General features: G+C 28.6%; 1 protein-coding gene and 2 long non-coding RNA genes across 10 annotated transcripts in view; 1 reads left to right on the plus strand and 2 right to left on the minus strand.

Moving 5' to 3' along the window:
* LOC102676002 (probable G-protein coupled receptor CG31760) overlaps window positions 1-11628 on the plus strand; it is a 24692-nt gene extending 13064 nt beyond the window's left edge. Inside the window, exons 2-18 of one of the 7 annotated variants that reach the window (XM_006616771.2) lie at window positions 3157-3316; window positions 3539-3697; window positions 4113-4317; window positions 5526-5760; window positions 7731-7865; window positions 8183-8333; window positions 8449-8593; window positions 8672-8804; window positions 8938-9091; window positions 9223-9332; window positions 9468-9682; window positions 9771-9909; window positions 10003-10108; window positions 10430-10573; window positions 10762-10944; window positions 11045-11419; window positions 11499-11628. In XM_006616771.2, the coding sequence (XP_006616834.1) occupies window positions 3560-3697; window positions 4113-4317; window positions 5526-5760; window positions 7731-7865; window positions 8183-8333; window positions 8449-8593; window positions 8672-8804; window positions 8938-9091; window positions 9223-9332; window positions 9468-9682; window positions 9771-9909; window positions 10003-10108; window positions 10430-10573; window positions 10762-10944; window positions 11045-11398 (2547 nt within the window). In that variant the 5' untranslated portion in view covers window positions 3157-3316; window positions 3539-3559 and the 3' untranslated portion in view covers window positions 11399-11419; window positions 11499-11628. Of the gene's footprint in view, window positions 1-3156; window positions 3317-3538; window positions 3698-4112; window positions 4318-5525; window positions 5761-7730; window positions 7866-8182; window positions 8334-8448; window positions 8594-8671; window positions 8805-8937; window positions 9092-9222; window positions 9333-9467; window positions 9683-9770; window positions 9910-9982; window positions 10109-10429; window positions 10574-10761; window positions 10945-11032; window positions 11420-11498 lie in introns of those variants that run through there. The other 6 variants (XM_006616772.2, XM_006616773.2, XM_006616775.2 and 3 more) reach the window with 6 other exon arrangements.
* LOC116185754 lies at window positions 4545-5929 on the minus strand. 2 transcript variants are annotated; one of them, XR_004150660.1, is made up of 2 exons: window positions 5443-5929; window positions 4545-4871 (listed from the first exon to the last, which is right to left on the minus strand). It is a non-coding gene; the product is annotated as an uncharacterized LOC116185754 (long non-coding RNA). The 2 variants fall into 2 exon arrangements; XR_004150661.1 differs by having other exon boundaries at window positions 5447-5586.
* Window positions 10166-12670, minus strand: LOC116185753. Its single transcript, XR_004150659.1, has 3 exons — window positions 12474-12670; window positions 10400-10596; window positions 10166-10176 (listed from the first exon to the last, which is right to left on the minus strand). It is a non-coding gene; the product is annotated as an uncharacterized LOC116185753 (long non-coding RNA).
* Window positions 12671-16076: the final 3406 nt, after the last annotated feature.

A 16076-nucleotide genomic window follows, 5' to 3' on the forward strand; every position in this document is an offset into this window, starting at 1 on the left:
TCGATCGTCCTTACTGCGCGCGGTAAAGCTCTTCTCCAGCGAACGATACGCTCTCCTTCCCCTGAAAACTATCGTAAATCTTGTTAACGACTCATTATGCAAACCAATCGATTTCCTATTTTTATCATCCCACTTTTGACAATTTTCAATTGGGGGATCATGCTTCGTTTCGATTGTTAAAATTAATAAAAGAGTGAACGAGGATGTTTATTATACTTCAAACATTTGAAAATTTACACATGTGCAATGAATATATCTGTGATTTGAAATGTCATATTTTTGTAAAAATGAAAATTAAATTGAATTTGTAGATAATTATATTTTTATATTAAAAAAAGAAAAAATGGTAGAAATATGTTAGAAATTATTTGACGGTGAATTCTTTAAATATTGACTGATGAATATTGAAAATTTTTTAAATATTATAAGTATATGTATATATATATTCATTTTATATAAGTTTTTTTTTTATTTGAAAGAATTACCTGTTGATTTCACCACCAAGACCAGCTATAATATTTGTTTTAACGCGTACATTATGTATTTATTCAAATTCGAAGAATCTGTAAGAAAGTATTCATGAATTAGAGATGGTTATTTTTTTAAAAAAATCTGATACTTTTTCAATCGATTTTAGAATGAACGCATCGGTTATAATTGTTTCACAAGTTGCTATTAATAAACTATTGTGTATCTTAAAATAGTGCATTCTGGCAAACAAACCCTTTTAATGTTTCATACGAATAAACTCTGTCTTTGTTCGTCGAGAGAATAATTGGAACGCTTCGATGGATCCGTAGATCTTGATATAACTAGTTAAGACACATTAACGCATAATGAACTGAAGGATAACTAACTCGCGTTCTCTCGACATATTTATCTCATATTGTTTGCCATTATATTCAACACTGTCGACTGAAGAAAATTTGAAATTGAAATTTTTTTTTTATTCTTAAATTCTTTTTTTTTTTTGCAAACGTGCATATTTTTAAGAGTAAAATTTTAATATTGATACAATGAAGAGAAAAGAAGTGATAAATTTAAATTTTTCATTAGATTCAAAAATGCAAAGACAAGACGCTTAACATGCTTTCATAATGCGTTCGTCCCTGAACAGGATTCCCAAGGGTAACGGAAGTAGTTCGAGGTCCGACGTCGAGGAATGTTCATCAAATAGACCTTTATTACACTGACCTTGACTATCGTTCTTTATTTTGATACACATTTTATTTCAAAATCGTTTTAAATGAAATAATGACATTTTTTATTGTTGCAAAAATTTTTCACTAGAGGGCATTGCATTCGAAGTCCTACATTATATTGTCCTACATTAATTTTTATTTCGGATGCGATATTTATTAAAAAAAAATATTAAAAGTAGTAAAAACTCTCGATAGTAATTCTCAAAAGTTTTATCTCTCAAATATCCTTGCAAAATATAAAAATTTTCTAAAAGAAATGATTAACAGTAAGATAGTTAAAAGCCATAATTTAAATAAATAAAACTTCACAAAAGTATCTATGTTGCAAAAATTTTCCACTAGAGAGCGTTGCATCAAGATTATGATTATCCTGCACTAATTTTCACTCTCGATAAAGTAGTCATCGACAAAGAACAACTCTAGAGAATTTTATTTTCAAATATAAATCCTTACAAAATATAAAATTTGTATAAAATTGAATAAAATAATTGATTGTAAAATATTATTTAAATAAATGAAGTTTTTAAAGAAGCATCTATGTCACTATCTGAAATATAAAATTTGCACGTTTCACTCTTGAAAAAATTATTGGCTATAAGTCTGTTTGCGCCAAACAATATCGGAAAGCGTTATTGTTGGGATAGAAAGGCCGAGAGAATCGTCAAAGCTGTGTACGGGTAACAAACATGATATTTCCGATACAACGAGCGTTGGAATCGACATGTAGCTCTCTTAATTCTTTTGTTCTCGGCTGGTCGTTTTAAAAAGTCGGTATTTAGCCAGCTAGACAAAAACTTATTGAATCTTGGACGAAATGGAAGGGAACGTTTTAATCTGTTCTACCAAATCTATTTCTCCTATCTATTGTTTCAATTTTTCGAAATAAAATTTCCATTTATTATTCACTCGACCTTTTCCAATATTATGATATTGAAAGGTGAGGAATAAATAAATATAATAAAAAGAGGAATATAAGCATGTGATAAATCGAAGTGATAAATTTTCGTGTTTCGCGTATAACAGAAAGAGCTGTGTACATGATTTCATTTTCCACCAGTTAGTTATCTTCACTAGTCTTTGACAAGTGAAACGTGAGGATTTACTCAACCTTTAACAAGTTCCATAACCTCTATCAATAATCTAATATACGTATATCCATACGCATGTAGTTGTACAATTGCAATTGTATTGGATAATGACACTAAATGAAGAAAAAATTTTAAAATACCCATAAAATACTCTATAAAATACTATACGTGTATGTATCAAATATGGCATAACTTTATATCTCAACAAAATTAATTTCTACGCTGTAATTTATTTATATAGTAAAATATCACTGAACAAAATTTTTATAATTTAAACGAAATAAACGAATTACTTGTAATTTTATGGATATGATAATTTTTTTTTTTAAGAAAAAATTCCATGTAAAAAAAAACGAATTGTGCAAATAAACAAATATTGTTGAAAAGGATATTAATCAAACATTTAGAACGATTTCAATATCCTCGTTAAATACTCATTATAGATTCGCGATAAACGATAAATTTAATTTGTTAATATACGAAGCAGAGAACTGGCAAGAAAAATTTATAATAGTGGATAATTACACCATCACACGAATTATGGAATTATGGAAGGACCCTTGAGAGAAATCCTATCATGGTCTACTTTATTTAAATTAACGTCCCTTCAGTGGCATATATTATGATATTGAAATTATTTCACTCACGTGAATATACGAGTTACATTGATAAAATTACATTGGTAAAGTCATGTGTTCTTTAAGAGAAAGAATGTGAAACACGTGAAAAATTTATTATTTATTATTATTTATTAAGATATTCTATATATTGAAGCGATATATATTTTTTCTCTATTTATATTATTAAAAATTATCGAGAATAGATAATTTTATTTTATATAAGTGAATATAACTTTTGTTTGATAGAATCACTTTTTCGTGATGAATATTGAACAAAAGTGAGTGAAGTGATCAAAGAGGATCAAGAAAATCCTTGAGAAGAATGTCGAGGGCATCAGAGGGGGTGGATGAACGCCCCATGGATCCGGGGCTCAAACTTGCTGCCACTTGAATGCAAAAGAAAAAGGTTTGTTTTTAAAATTATATATTAATGATATCATTAATGATTGTACTATTCAAACTCTTTTTAACTATTTTAACCTTTAACTATACGCATTTAATTATGTATTTACATATGACTGAAAAAAAGAAGAAAAAAAAGAGGAATTAAAAAATTATCTTCAATTTTTCCTTCTTATTTTTATAAACATGATGATAAAGAATGAAATGACAAACATTTATTTCAAAGTACAAATGAGCAGTACGCGGGATGGGCAAATCTTGGCTTTGGGCCCTGTTTCCTGCGACGATGACGATGATGGCGTACATCACTGTAACGACGGCTACCTCGACCTCGGTACCGTCCCTCTCTACGATTACCAGCACGGAGATTCTCGATATGAAAAGGGTAAAATATCTCTCTACTATTCTCCAAAATTAATCTTTAGAATCCTAAAAAAAAAAATATTTCTCAGTAACTTTTAATTCTTTAGCAAAATTTTTTTTGTGTTTAAATTATTTAAATTAATTTAATACTGAAATGAAGGGTTAAATTGTAGAAAAATCCTCCAATAATTATAGTTAGATCTTGAGATCAAAAGTTTTTGTCCTAATTTAAATTGTTTGAATTATTTAACACTAAAAGCAATATTGATCTAAAATATATGAAGTTAAATTTTAGAAGAATCTTCCATTGTTTCTATTTGTATCCTAAGATTGAAATCCAAAAGAAATTAATGTATATTTTTCCCAATGTTGAAAGAAGTTTATTTAAAATTACATTGGATTAATTGATAGAATCTATAACCTGTTCTATTTCGAAGGCGGGTATCGAAGAAGCTCTGGACGTGATAGAAGCGGCATCAACCGGATCATTGGGTGAAGATTGTGCCACGACAGCTGGTTTTAAATCTTTACCAGCTGCCGTAGCACTTGATTCTCGACGTTACGATACCGCACGTCAAAAAGCTGACATGACAGCCCTGATGCTCCAAAATCTTGGCACTGTCGGGGTGTCAAGGCATAATAGTGAGTATACGAATGATTAACAAAAGAATTAAAGGTCTTAAGATAATATGAATAAATTATAACTTACTTTTGTAATATTTTTTTCTTATATATAAAATATAATATTAAGATTTTAAAACACATATATTTTACAAAAAAAAAATTTTATTTTTTTTTTTTCTCTATATTATATATATTTGTTTTATCATGTAACTTTTGTGCAATTCCTTCTCACATGTTTTTTCATTAAACAAGAAAAATGAGAAAGAATAATGGTGTTTCCAGTATTCCAAACTAAAGAAGATCTATTTTCTTTTTTTCTATCAAATTCCAAATCGTTTCAATCTATAAGAGAAAGATAAAATCGATTTGGCTAATAAACCATGCACGATGACAGACCGCATTGTCAACAATCCAATTTGTCCGGGACCTGGTATATCATCACCTAATCGAATTTCATCGGCTAAAATGGTAACGAGAATATGCATGCTATCGAGGTACATCGATTATATCTTCATGCTTTTGCGACTCTGCGCGTGGACTGATTTTAAAATCAGATCTTTAACATCTTTGAACTGAAAAAATGAAATTTATTATAATTTATTATTCATATATGAATTTTATATATCCTATTTACCGTTTAATCGAACAATGATTTAATGATAAAATATTTTAATAATTTTACAAAATTTTAATTTATGTATTAGGCCATTAAAATTTTCAAAAATAAATGTACATATATTAGATTTATATATATTTTTATAGTATAATTATTATATAAATATAATATATTATAAATAATATAATATACTATATAAATATAATATAATATAATATAAAAATATATTTGTAATATTAATAATAAGTACTGTATCACTCTTAGGAAATACTTATACTACTCCTTGTCTGACTAGAATATGTTTACACTACTACTTAATGCCTGATTAGAACATATCTACACTACTACTTATTGCATGAGTAAAACAGTATCTACTATTTATATTACTCTTATTTTTCTGATTAGGACAGATTTACTTATTTTATATCGAATTACATAATTGTTTTACAAAATTTTTACAATTTCTTAGGCTCAATATACAACTTTATCATCAATTTTTAAACACACAATTTTTGTATAAAAGAGACAAACCTTTATATATTACCACATAATACGTTAATAATAGTTGATAGCTGATACATTTATAATTTGTTGAAATTTAATATTGTAGCGCTTTTAGATGTGCTAGCAAAGTCGTTACTGATGTCAGTGAACGACGCCGTGGAGACAAGGGTGATCGCACTAAACGCGTCCACGGGTGCAGTAATTAGCGCAGTCTGGTTGGAAAGAAGCCCGGGAAGTGTCGGAGAACCATTCAAGGTCGAGAGCCATGGACTCCAGCCGGGATCTATACCGGATTCTAATTTACCGTGGTTCGAAAATGCGGGTGCCACTACAGAATTAAGGTTAGATTTATCTAACCGTTCGAATTTCAAACTCTCATGCACCTTTTTCGATTTTTATTCGATGCACGTTCTCGAAAATCGCATGTATCGATATATTCATATTTCGATCCATTTTCTATTTTTCTTGTCAAAATCTGGAAAAGAGAAATATAATTTAGTTAATATCAAATTGTGCAATTAGTATAATTTTCAATTTTTTTTTTAGTGAAACTAGAATAAAAAAAATATAGTTATTTTAAAATTATATAATTAATATATTATATAAGTTCTTGTAATATTCATAAGAAATGATACTCATCGATTAATTAAATATAACCTGATCACATCTGCACCTAGCTTTTTAAGAAGCATCAACCTGCACGCACGCACACGCACAAGCACAAAAAAATTTTATTTTGCATCTCGCCCTCCATATTCAATTTTCGTTACCTCTTCTCGGTAAAGTAGCTGAACGCAGTAACCAAAAATCGATAAAAATACGAATATCATAAATTTTAACAAAACACGATGTACTTACCATAAATCAATATTTATCTAAGAACAATTCTACCGAGAAGAAAATAAACATTTTATAGGCGCTCCACGATCATTCATCATCCTTCATCATCTTGTACAAGCGTCAAGTCATAGAAACTCGACACGCAGAAATGAGATTCGAATTTTACGAATCGAGTTTTTCGAATTTTTAATTTTTCTCTTGTTTCTAACATCTGTTAAAAAAAATATTGTCTGAATATTCAAAAATTTACAATCTATAAGTATATAATGTCGTATACGAAATATTTTACAAAATTGTTGATGTTTTTCCGTTCATTAAATATTAAAGATATAGCGTGCATTATATTCAAGGGTGTTCATTTTGAAGGGGAATGTAATCGCTTAAAGAGAATTCTACGATAATCAATATGCCAACGGTACGTCGTTAAAAGCTTTTTATCATATGTGTGTACGGCGCTACGATATTTATAACTTGGCATCGTGAAACTAATCATCGAATATAACAATATGAAACGATTGACAACACTGATTATAGTATTATAGTATTATAGTATTTATAGTACAATCTGAATCAGGATGAAAAATACAATATGCATCGGTCGAATTATTGCGTGGGTGGTTGTCGTAACAAAATGATTGGTATTTGGACCAAATCGCATTTGGATCGATTTCGACGAATCAATGGTATGTTCACCAGAGAAAGCGACAATTTACAGACAACGTGGATGCAGTTTTCTCAAGTGTTTAACGCGAGATGTGAAAGCGCCAAAGAATTCACTCAATAGCTGTCCCTAAAGAATCAGATCATAAATTATTTTTTTCAATTTTGTCAGTTTGACAATTGTTTCACTTGTATTGTTTAAATTATTACATATTTATAGATTAAAATTGGATTGAAATTTTAATGGATGATGAATAATTATAATATTGAAAATTAATTCAGAGATCGCTTTAAAATTTAGCATGTTAAAACCAATACATATAAGATAAATATTTTATGAAAATATGTATGAGAAATAATCTCTGGTTATGATTCAAAACAATAGTTATAATATAGAATGTTTCATTTCTTTTCAACCAATCTTTTTCATTTACTTTATAGATATAAATAAATATTTTATGAATATAGACTGTTTCAAGATTTATTAAACAGTTAAAATGAAAAAACATATACATCTCTGATCTTTTTTACTCCAAAAAGAAAAATGTTAAAGTGTAATATCAATTAATATATAGTAAATTCTAATTAAAAACTTCTAAATACATATTCAGACAATATCTAATGTCAAATTTAATTCAAATGTCAAAATTTAATATTCGTATATACCGGATGACCGTGAAGTGCCAGGATTTAAAAAGAAAGAGACGAAAAGAAAAAAGCAAGTACGATAATAATGGGGTTGCACGAAACATGTATGCGTGAAAAAATCGAAGTTTCTATGGCGGTTTGTGGCGTTTGCGTGTTATCCCAGGTCACCGAAATTCATGCAGTCACCGGCGATTGAATCCTACAGGGGTTGGTGGACCATCCCGTATTTCTCCTGCAAAAGTCATCGATGGTTGATTTCATACAGTGTTAACATACGACCGCCAGACGCTCGTCACGGGTTCGTATCAATCATTTTAATTAATTTTTAACTTTAAATCTTTGATCATAATTAAATACGAATTTTTAATTTTAATTTTAATTCGTCAATGAAATTTACTTACATGGTTAATGTGGAAAACAATTGTAAAATGAAACGAGATGGCTGAGCATACTTGATGACAATACTGCATCGAATGTGTCAAAACTTTCATTTGATAAGTGAATTGATAAGTGTTTCGAATCTACAACTCTTTGGATCGATTTCTAATTGTTTGTTCTTGAATAAAGCGATCAAACTATTTCAACAAATGTTGATGAAATTATATTTTGTTCAAGGGTTCGTGAATTTTTAAGCGTAGATATCGATATTAGCGGGCTAGAAGTAAATCAATGTGATCCATCGCCGCATAGCAATGAGAATGAAATTCTAAGTAATCAAATAGCATCTTTTAAAGGCACGCACAAATGTCATACCGATACCACTCAGGTAATTATTTTAAACACTGAAATTATTGAAAAAGAATTATCATCCTTTTTAAAATTCTTTTATCCAATATCAAGAGTTTGTCTCTACCTGATGTTTCCATGTATATGACTTTTAGTGTGAATATCAAAGTCCGAGCAATCGTATAAATCAAAATGGCGTAGGTGCTGGTTGGGCAAAGGGTGCATATATATGTAAATGTCGAAAAGGTTATTACGACAAGAACCAACATCAATCCGCTTTCAATGGAATCCTCGTCGAAAGTTAGTAAGGATAGCTCAACTCTTCGCCTCGAGTGAATGCATTATTAGTATAACTTTAGCTGAAACATAAATTTATAGCCGCTTGGAAGGAAATGCAAGAAAACATAAGCGATTGGTACATGACGATGTTTCGTTGCTTACGTTGTGCCCCGGGATGCGTTAAATGTAAGGGGCCGGAACCTTGTCTAGCCACCTACAACTGGCCCTTCCGGTACGAATTCGTCCCAAACTTCTTTATTTTTTAAACCGAAGAGAAGTAATCTGAAGTATTTCTGAAATTTAAGGAATTTTCAATTAAAATGAAATTATATAAATTCAATGATAAAAATATCTTTTACTTGCAGAATCGCTCTTTTATCGTTCTCTATTTTCTGTGTGTTTGGTACTATCATCTTAGTCGTCTACATGTATCAACACCGTAAACTCAAAGTGTTCAAGGTTGCTTCGCCGATATTTTTGTCTATCACGCTTTTGGGTTGCGCCATCATGTATCTTGAAGTACGTAATTTATTATTTCAAATTCTTCTGCAATTTCTTATGATTATTTCATATATATATATAAATGTGTATTAATGTAATCAACAATATGTATTATGTAAATTATTTTTCACATATATTTATGTACTTAGATGGCCGCGATATTTCCGGTTTTGGACATGTATTCTTGTATAGCGACCAAATGGACAAGACATCTTGGTTTTTGTATTTCTTATACCGCATTGTTGATGAAAACCTGGAGGTATGAAATACAAATTTATCAATTATCAATTATCAAAGAAGAAAATCAAAAATTAAAATTTTTATTTGTAATTCAATAATGAATAACATATTTTTTTTATCAGAGGTACGAATTGTTCTTTTTTCTTTTTTATAGAGTTTCTCTCACATACCGTGTAAAAAGCGCGCACAAAGTAAAGCTCACAGACAAACAATTGCTGCAATGGATGGTCCCGATATTATTAGTAATGTTAATTTATCTGGGCACGTGGACGCTCAGCGCACCACCATACGCTGAAGAGATAGCCGATAATTATGGTCTAAAGTTCAATCAATGCTCCTTCAATTGGTGGGACCATAGTTTAGCTATCGGTACTAAAAAAAAATCATAAAATTAGATTAGAAAAAATATTTTTAAAAACATCAATAAAATATGTAGTAATTGAAATTCTCCTTTCAGGAGAAATTCTGTTCCTTGCATGGGGCATTAAAGTTTGTTACAACGTTCGCAATGCAGAAAGTCTTTTTAATGAGGCCCGTTTGATAAGCTATGCTATTTACAATATAGCAGCTGTGAACATAACCATGATTGCCATTCAGTATGAATTTTTATTTTTTTTTTATTTTTTTTTTTTATTATTTCCAACATTATTGTCGAAATCGAGTTTTAAGTTCCATGATTTTCTTTGCAGTCTCTTCATTTTCCCTCATGCTGGCCCAGATATCAAATATTTATTAGGCTTTCTACGTACACAATTGTCTACTTCTGTCACTGTGTTTCTTGTATTTGCGCCCAAGGTAATTCATTAATTATTTCACTTTCTTTCCCATACAAGATATTCGTGAAACACTTTGAAGAATAGATTCTAGAAATTAAAATAAACACAAAATTTAATATAAAAAAATATTATATTTTTAATTCAACTTTATTATCTCACGTGATATGACATCTCTTCATTGAACATTATTTATTAATTTTCAGAAAATTTTTCATATTGAACAAAAATTACTTTGGCCTCTGGAATTAAAAGATTTCTCATGAATATATAGATATATATAGTATAATATATATAGTAAATTCTATATTACCTTTTTAAAAGATCATTAATTATATTTCAGGTGATTCGAGTTTTACGTGGTCAAGGAGATCAATGGGATAGTCGTGCTAGAGCCCGAGGTGTCACAGCGAGTTTCTCTTTAAATGGAATCGGTTTAGTATCCGAGGAAGCGACAGATTTGCATCAAGAAAACGAAGAACTGAAGGTATCATCGTCTCATTTTAAATTCTAAAGATATAATAATCACTACAGAAATTTAAAAATTAAATATACAGAATGTATATTTAAATTTCTATGTTTCAATTCTATTTTTAAATAAATATATATACATATGTTTATCTAAATTTTAATTTACATAAATATCCATCCAATTATCATATATGTATATTGCAGGAAGAAATTCAGAAATTAGCAGCACAGATCGAATTCATGAAGATCGTACATATGGAAATGTACAATCGTCACATCAAACCGAAAGCGGGTGGCTACTTTAGCACCCATGGACACGGGCATAGTCATCCGTCCTCGGCGCAGAGTCCAATTGCCAAAAGTTCGACGGCCAGTTTTATATTGAAAGTATGTATCTAACTCGTCTTATTCGATATGATTGTCTATTTTATGTGAATAAAATCAGGTAGAGGACATATTGAAAAATACAGTTAAGTAAATTATTGAGCAGACGGCCGTGGAGCGAGGAGCGAGTGCGGCCGCGGCTGCCGCGGTCGAAGATTCCACATTTCCTTCTGGAAGTTTGCACAGAGCGCGTAGAATGGAAATACTTAGAGAACGAAAAGCGGAAAGGGGCAGAGAACGAGAAAAAGAACGAGAGAAGGAAAGAGAGAAGGAACAAGAGAAATATATGGAGAAGGATAAGGAGAGAGAGAAGGAGAAAGAAAGTGAAAAGGAAAAGAAGATTGAAAAAGAGAAGGAAACAGAAATGGAGAAAGAGGAGAACAAAGAGAGGCAAAGAGAGAAAGAAAAGCAGGATAAAAAGCAAGATGATAATGGTGAAGCGAGTGGAGAAGTTTGACTAGTACTGAATAGCGATGAGGTGAGATTTATTACTATTTCAGTCTTAATTTTGTTTTATAAGAAAAAAATTTCATAAAAAATAAAATTGTCATCTTTAGATATGGTTGTGACAAATTCGAGGAATTGAGAAAAATAAAGAAACGAGTGGAAAATATGATGGTGGAAATAGAAAAGAGAAAAAGAAGAATCTTAAATGGTACCTTCTAATGGACATTAGGCGTTCATGGTTTGTATAAATCAAAGAACTGTGTAATCGATAAATAGTGAATATTAAATCCGTATAACGTGTATATAAATATATATATATACATATATATATTATGTGTCATTTGCTTGTGGTAACAATGTCTTCTTGTTAGCTTTATTGTAAATTATTTATGTTACCACCAAATGACACCTCGTTGTACGAAGAAAGCATATTATATATAATGACGATAATGAAGAAATATCTTTAATGATATAGTTATATAAAATTTTTATTAATTTCATTACTCAACGAGTAACGAAATTCTTATTATTTCAATAGTATATAAATGATTGCGAATGTAGTAATATTATTCTTAGGTAAAAATAATTCTGAGATACCTGTGAAGTAGAAGAATGAAAATTGTATTTCTTGTTACCGAAACGATCACCTTTGTGATTCATGTTAAATCAAATCGTAAGTTGTGTAGATTTATCCAAATAGTTCAGTGATTAACGATCGATTATTTTACACGATTAACGATGATTTTGTTCTAGAATAATATATGATTTGAAAAAATAGTTGAAATAAAGGAAGAAAATTGTTCAATATAATTGTAATATTAAATGTGTCAGAATGTATCGTATTGAAATGTGTTACTTGTGTAGTTAGAAATGACACAAATATCTTATGATAATTATTTTGACTATTATTTTTAATTTATATATAAAAAAATGATCGAATACGTGTTTCTTTAGGAAAAATGAAAAATAGATGAAAACATTATTAGAAATTTTGGTTTATTTACGAAATAAACTTTTTTTTTTAGGTTAGAAATACTACGCATTTTTAATCGAATCGTAGTAATCCGACTTTCTGACACTGTTACCTGCGTATGAGAGAATCACATAATTTAACAATGTTGTAAACAAATGCAATCATATCACAATTCATACCGAGTAAAAATTGAAATTATCAATTGTTCGCTTTGATCAATAGCATTATCTAAACATTCACTCGATATAAATTTCTAAGATATAACAGCTATTGCAAATTATAGTGACATACAAATAAGGAAATATAAAAGAGACATAAATAATATTTACATACATACACATATATATACATTTCATCTGATTCATGACTTCTTTATAATTACATACGTTGTATCGAATATTTCAAATATGACTTTTATGTCATTGATTCAAATTAAAAATTTGTAAAGCACTAAAGTTACAAAAAAACAATATTTTTAAACAAATCTGAAAGTATAAGTTCTGATCAATGAATTGAAAACAATTTAATATGAAATCTATTGTTTAAAAGCAATATTATCAATTAAAAGATTATTGCATTTCAAAAGTAAATAGAATCTAATAAATATGATACTACCAGGGCCCTCTCTTGCAAAAATTTATTAACTAAAATATTGAAGATTTGTCAAGTTGTAAGTAATATAGATTTCTCTTTCACAATTTTATTAATTTACGTCGAATTAAATAATTCATAAGTAAAATTTATTTATAAAACTTTATTTGTATTTTATTAGTAAAATTATTATTATTATGCACATTTTTAATATCCATAACTTGTTAGATTTTTAAATATTAAATAATATTATTAATTTACAATTGTTTGAAGAGGGTTCAAAAAACTTGTCGATATATCGATAATATTCACACTCGCGATCGTGTATGGTATGTCTGTATGTGTGTATGTACATGCATGTGTGCGCGTGTCAAATTGAAAGTGTGAAGAATCGCATACTTCGAGCGTATCAACGCACATTTCAGGTTAATGAAATTCGACTTTTATAAAAAGAAAAGAAAAAAAAAAACTTTTCAATTGAATTGAAAATTGCGAAAATCACGTATTTGTATCGATTAAGATTTTGTAACTATTTTTTTGTTTCGTTTTAATTAAAATACGAAATACAGATTCGTACATAATCATATAAAGATTGTGCGAAATAATAAATCGAATTGTCTCACAGAAATATCCTATTAGAGATATAAATCGAGAGAGATGCAAGAGGCATAAAATAGTTGAAAGTAAATACAGAATAAAAAAAAAAAAAAAACATCGTTGTATCGCACAAAATATCGATAAGTATCGAGCACATAAAGCATTTTATTATATGATTGGGGTGTAAAATTCACTTGAAGATATGTCAAAAGATATATGCATTTTATACGACAATAAGATAAAATTTAAGGTATGTTCTTGTTATTAGTAACACACAAAAGCGTGCAGCTCGCAATTTGTAATTACTGGAACGACTTGTGTTGTGTATAATTTTCGATCCTGATTATTAAAGATTTCGAATGTTAAACTATATACATACGTATGCATATGTATAATACAACTATGTATAATACAGGTATTTTCTGTGCGTTGCAATTTTTAATTCGTAAAATAATTATTTAATATTCTTTGTTTAATTTTTAATAATTTTAAAATATAAAAATAAAATAAAATATTTTTAAAAAATATTAGAATTAAAAATAAAAATGAGTGAATTTAAAAGTATAATTTGCAATTACGAGAAAATTGCTGCGTACAGGTTAATTGTCAATAAAAATTCTGCCTCATGTTTTATAGCATATTAACGTGTTGCAACATTACAATTTCGCACGAGCCTGCCCAGCTTATGAAATATGTATAAATAAAAAGATAATGGAAGGAAAGATTTGTATTGAATCTATTTAAATGATTGTTTTTCATTCTTTTTAAATTTTAAGTTATTGCGTATAGACTATTACATGTTATGTTGTATGGTTGACAAATTTTTAGCCAATAAATAATACTGTTTATATCTAAGATATTTATCGCCATTGTTAAATATGTATGTTTGCTTGCTTGTCTGAACGATATGCGTAAACTAATACTTGTAATTAAAATATTTTTATTCAAACCTTGATACGTATTCTGTAGACAAATTGTTTTCCTATTTTCCTCTGATTAATTCTAATTTATGATGAATATATAATTAAAATTATATTATTATTATTTTGAATCATTATATTAAATAAATATCTTCATAAATCTTCAATATTTCTAATAATTTTGAAAAATTCTATGTAATCCGGAGGAAAATAGATTTGAGAACAATAATGTTGATACAAGGCGGTTTTAATATGTCGATTTCGATGACAAGGACGTATGTATAAAGAAAAATTAATGTAAGGAATCGTCCAGATCGAATTCGTCTCGAGAAGTGGAAACAGAAGCTTATAAAAAAAACTTTTCCAAAGTTATCGTGCGTTTCTTCTTTGACGCAGCTATCGTAAAATGCATTTGCATAATATACATAAATGCAATCAATAGAAATAAGAAATAGAGCAAGAAAAAGAAATATAGAAAAAGCATCGTGCTTTCGATGTTGCCATTAATATAAGGTAATTTATTTAAAAAAAAAACACATAAAAAGTAAATCGATGTTAGAAAATATTAATTCACCGACATAAATTTTATCGATGAAATATCGTGATCACGATATCTCTCGAGGCCAATCTCGAACTAAGACGATTCTTTTTCGTAATTTTTTTATCAATGACATTGGATATTATGAGATTAATATACAATTTTGGCGTTACATAATCATCGCAAATCATGACGAAGAGAAAGTATATACGATATATGCTAAACGGAATAATTATCTTAAATTTCCTACCCGACTCTTGAAAAAGTCTGTGTATAAGCGAAAAGAAAATGTATTTGTAAAAATATATTATATGTCGGAGAATATAATGACAATTGCGAGTAACAAGAAGGAAAATATTAGTTTTTTTATTTTAATTATATCATTTTTTTTTCATTTTCATCATTTTATCAATTTATTCATTATTATATGTGTTATAAATTTTTCACATTTTTAATTTTAACCTATTATTAAATAACCTATATTAAATAACTCCTTTTTAAGAATTAGATCAAATAAAAAAATGACAAACAAAAATAAACAAATTTTTTTCACATATAACATATACATTTATTATCAATTAAAAATTTGGATCAATCAATTTTTTTTTAAGATAATGATTTAATTTATTATTTTTTTAATTAATTGAATTTAATGATTCTAAATTTTTGATCATTGATATACTTCAAAATATAATATATATATATATATATATATTTGGGAATTTAGTAATTAAACTAGACATTGACTTTAAAATTTATTTACACATGCTACACAATATACACTGTAAGATATGAAGACTCGCGTACGACCTTCTGGACGCTCTAAAAGATTGCACCAAGTACACTCATAAATTTGTCTGCGATAGACCACGTGGAGGTCATGTCGCTGAAATAAATTGCACATCGCCGTAATAAAAGTTTTAATGCGGGAAGTGTAACACTGGTAAGTCGAGCAACAAGAATTTAACGAAATAAAATGCAATTCGTACAACAACAACAACTGATATTACAGAAAACACAATGAAGATGGCGTTAACGTCTACTACGTAATTATTTTATATATATATAT

This window comes from Apis dorsata, unplaced genomic scaffold (assembly GCF_000469605.1).
Source record: "Apis dorsata unplaced genomic scaffold, Apis dorsata 1.3 scaffold_270, whole genome shotgun sequence".
Lineage (NCBI taxonomy): Eukaryota > Metazoa > Arthropoda > Insecta > Hymenoptera > Apidae > Apis > Apis dorsata.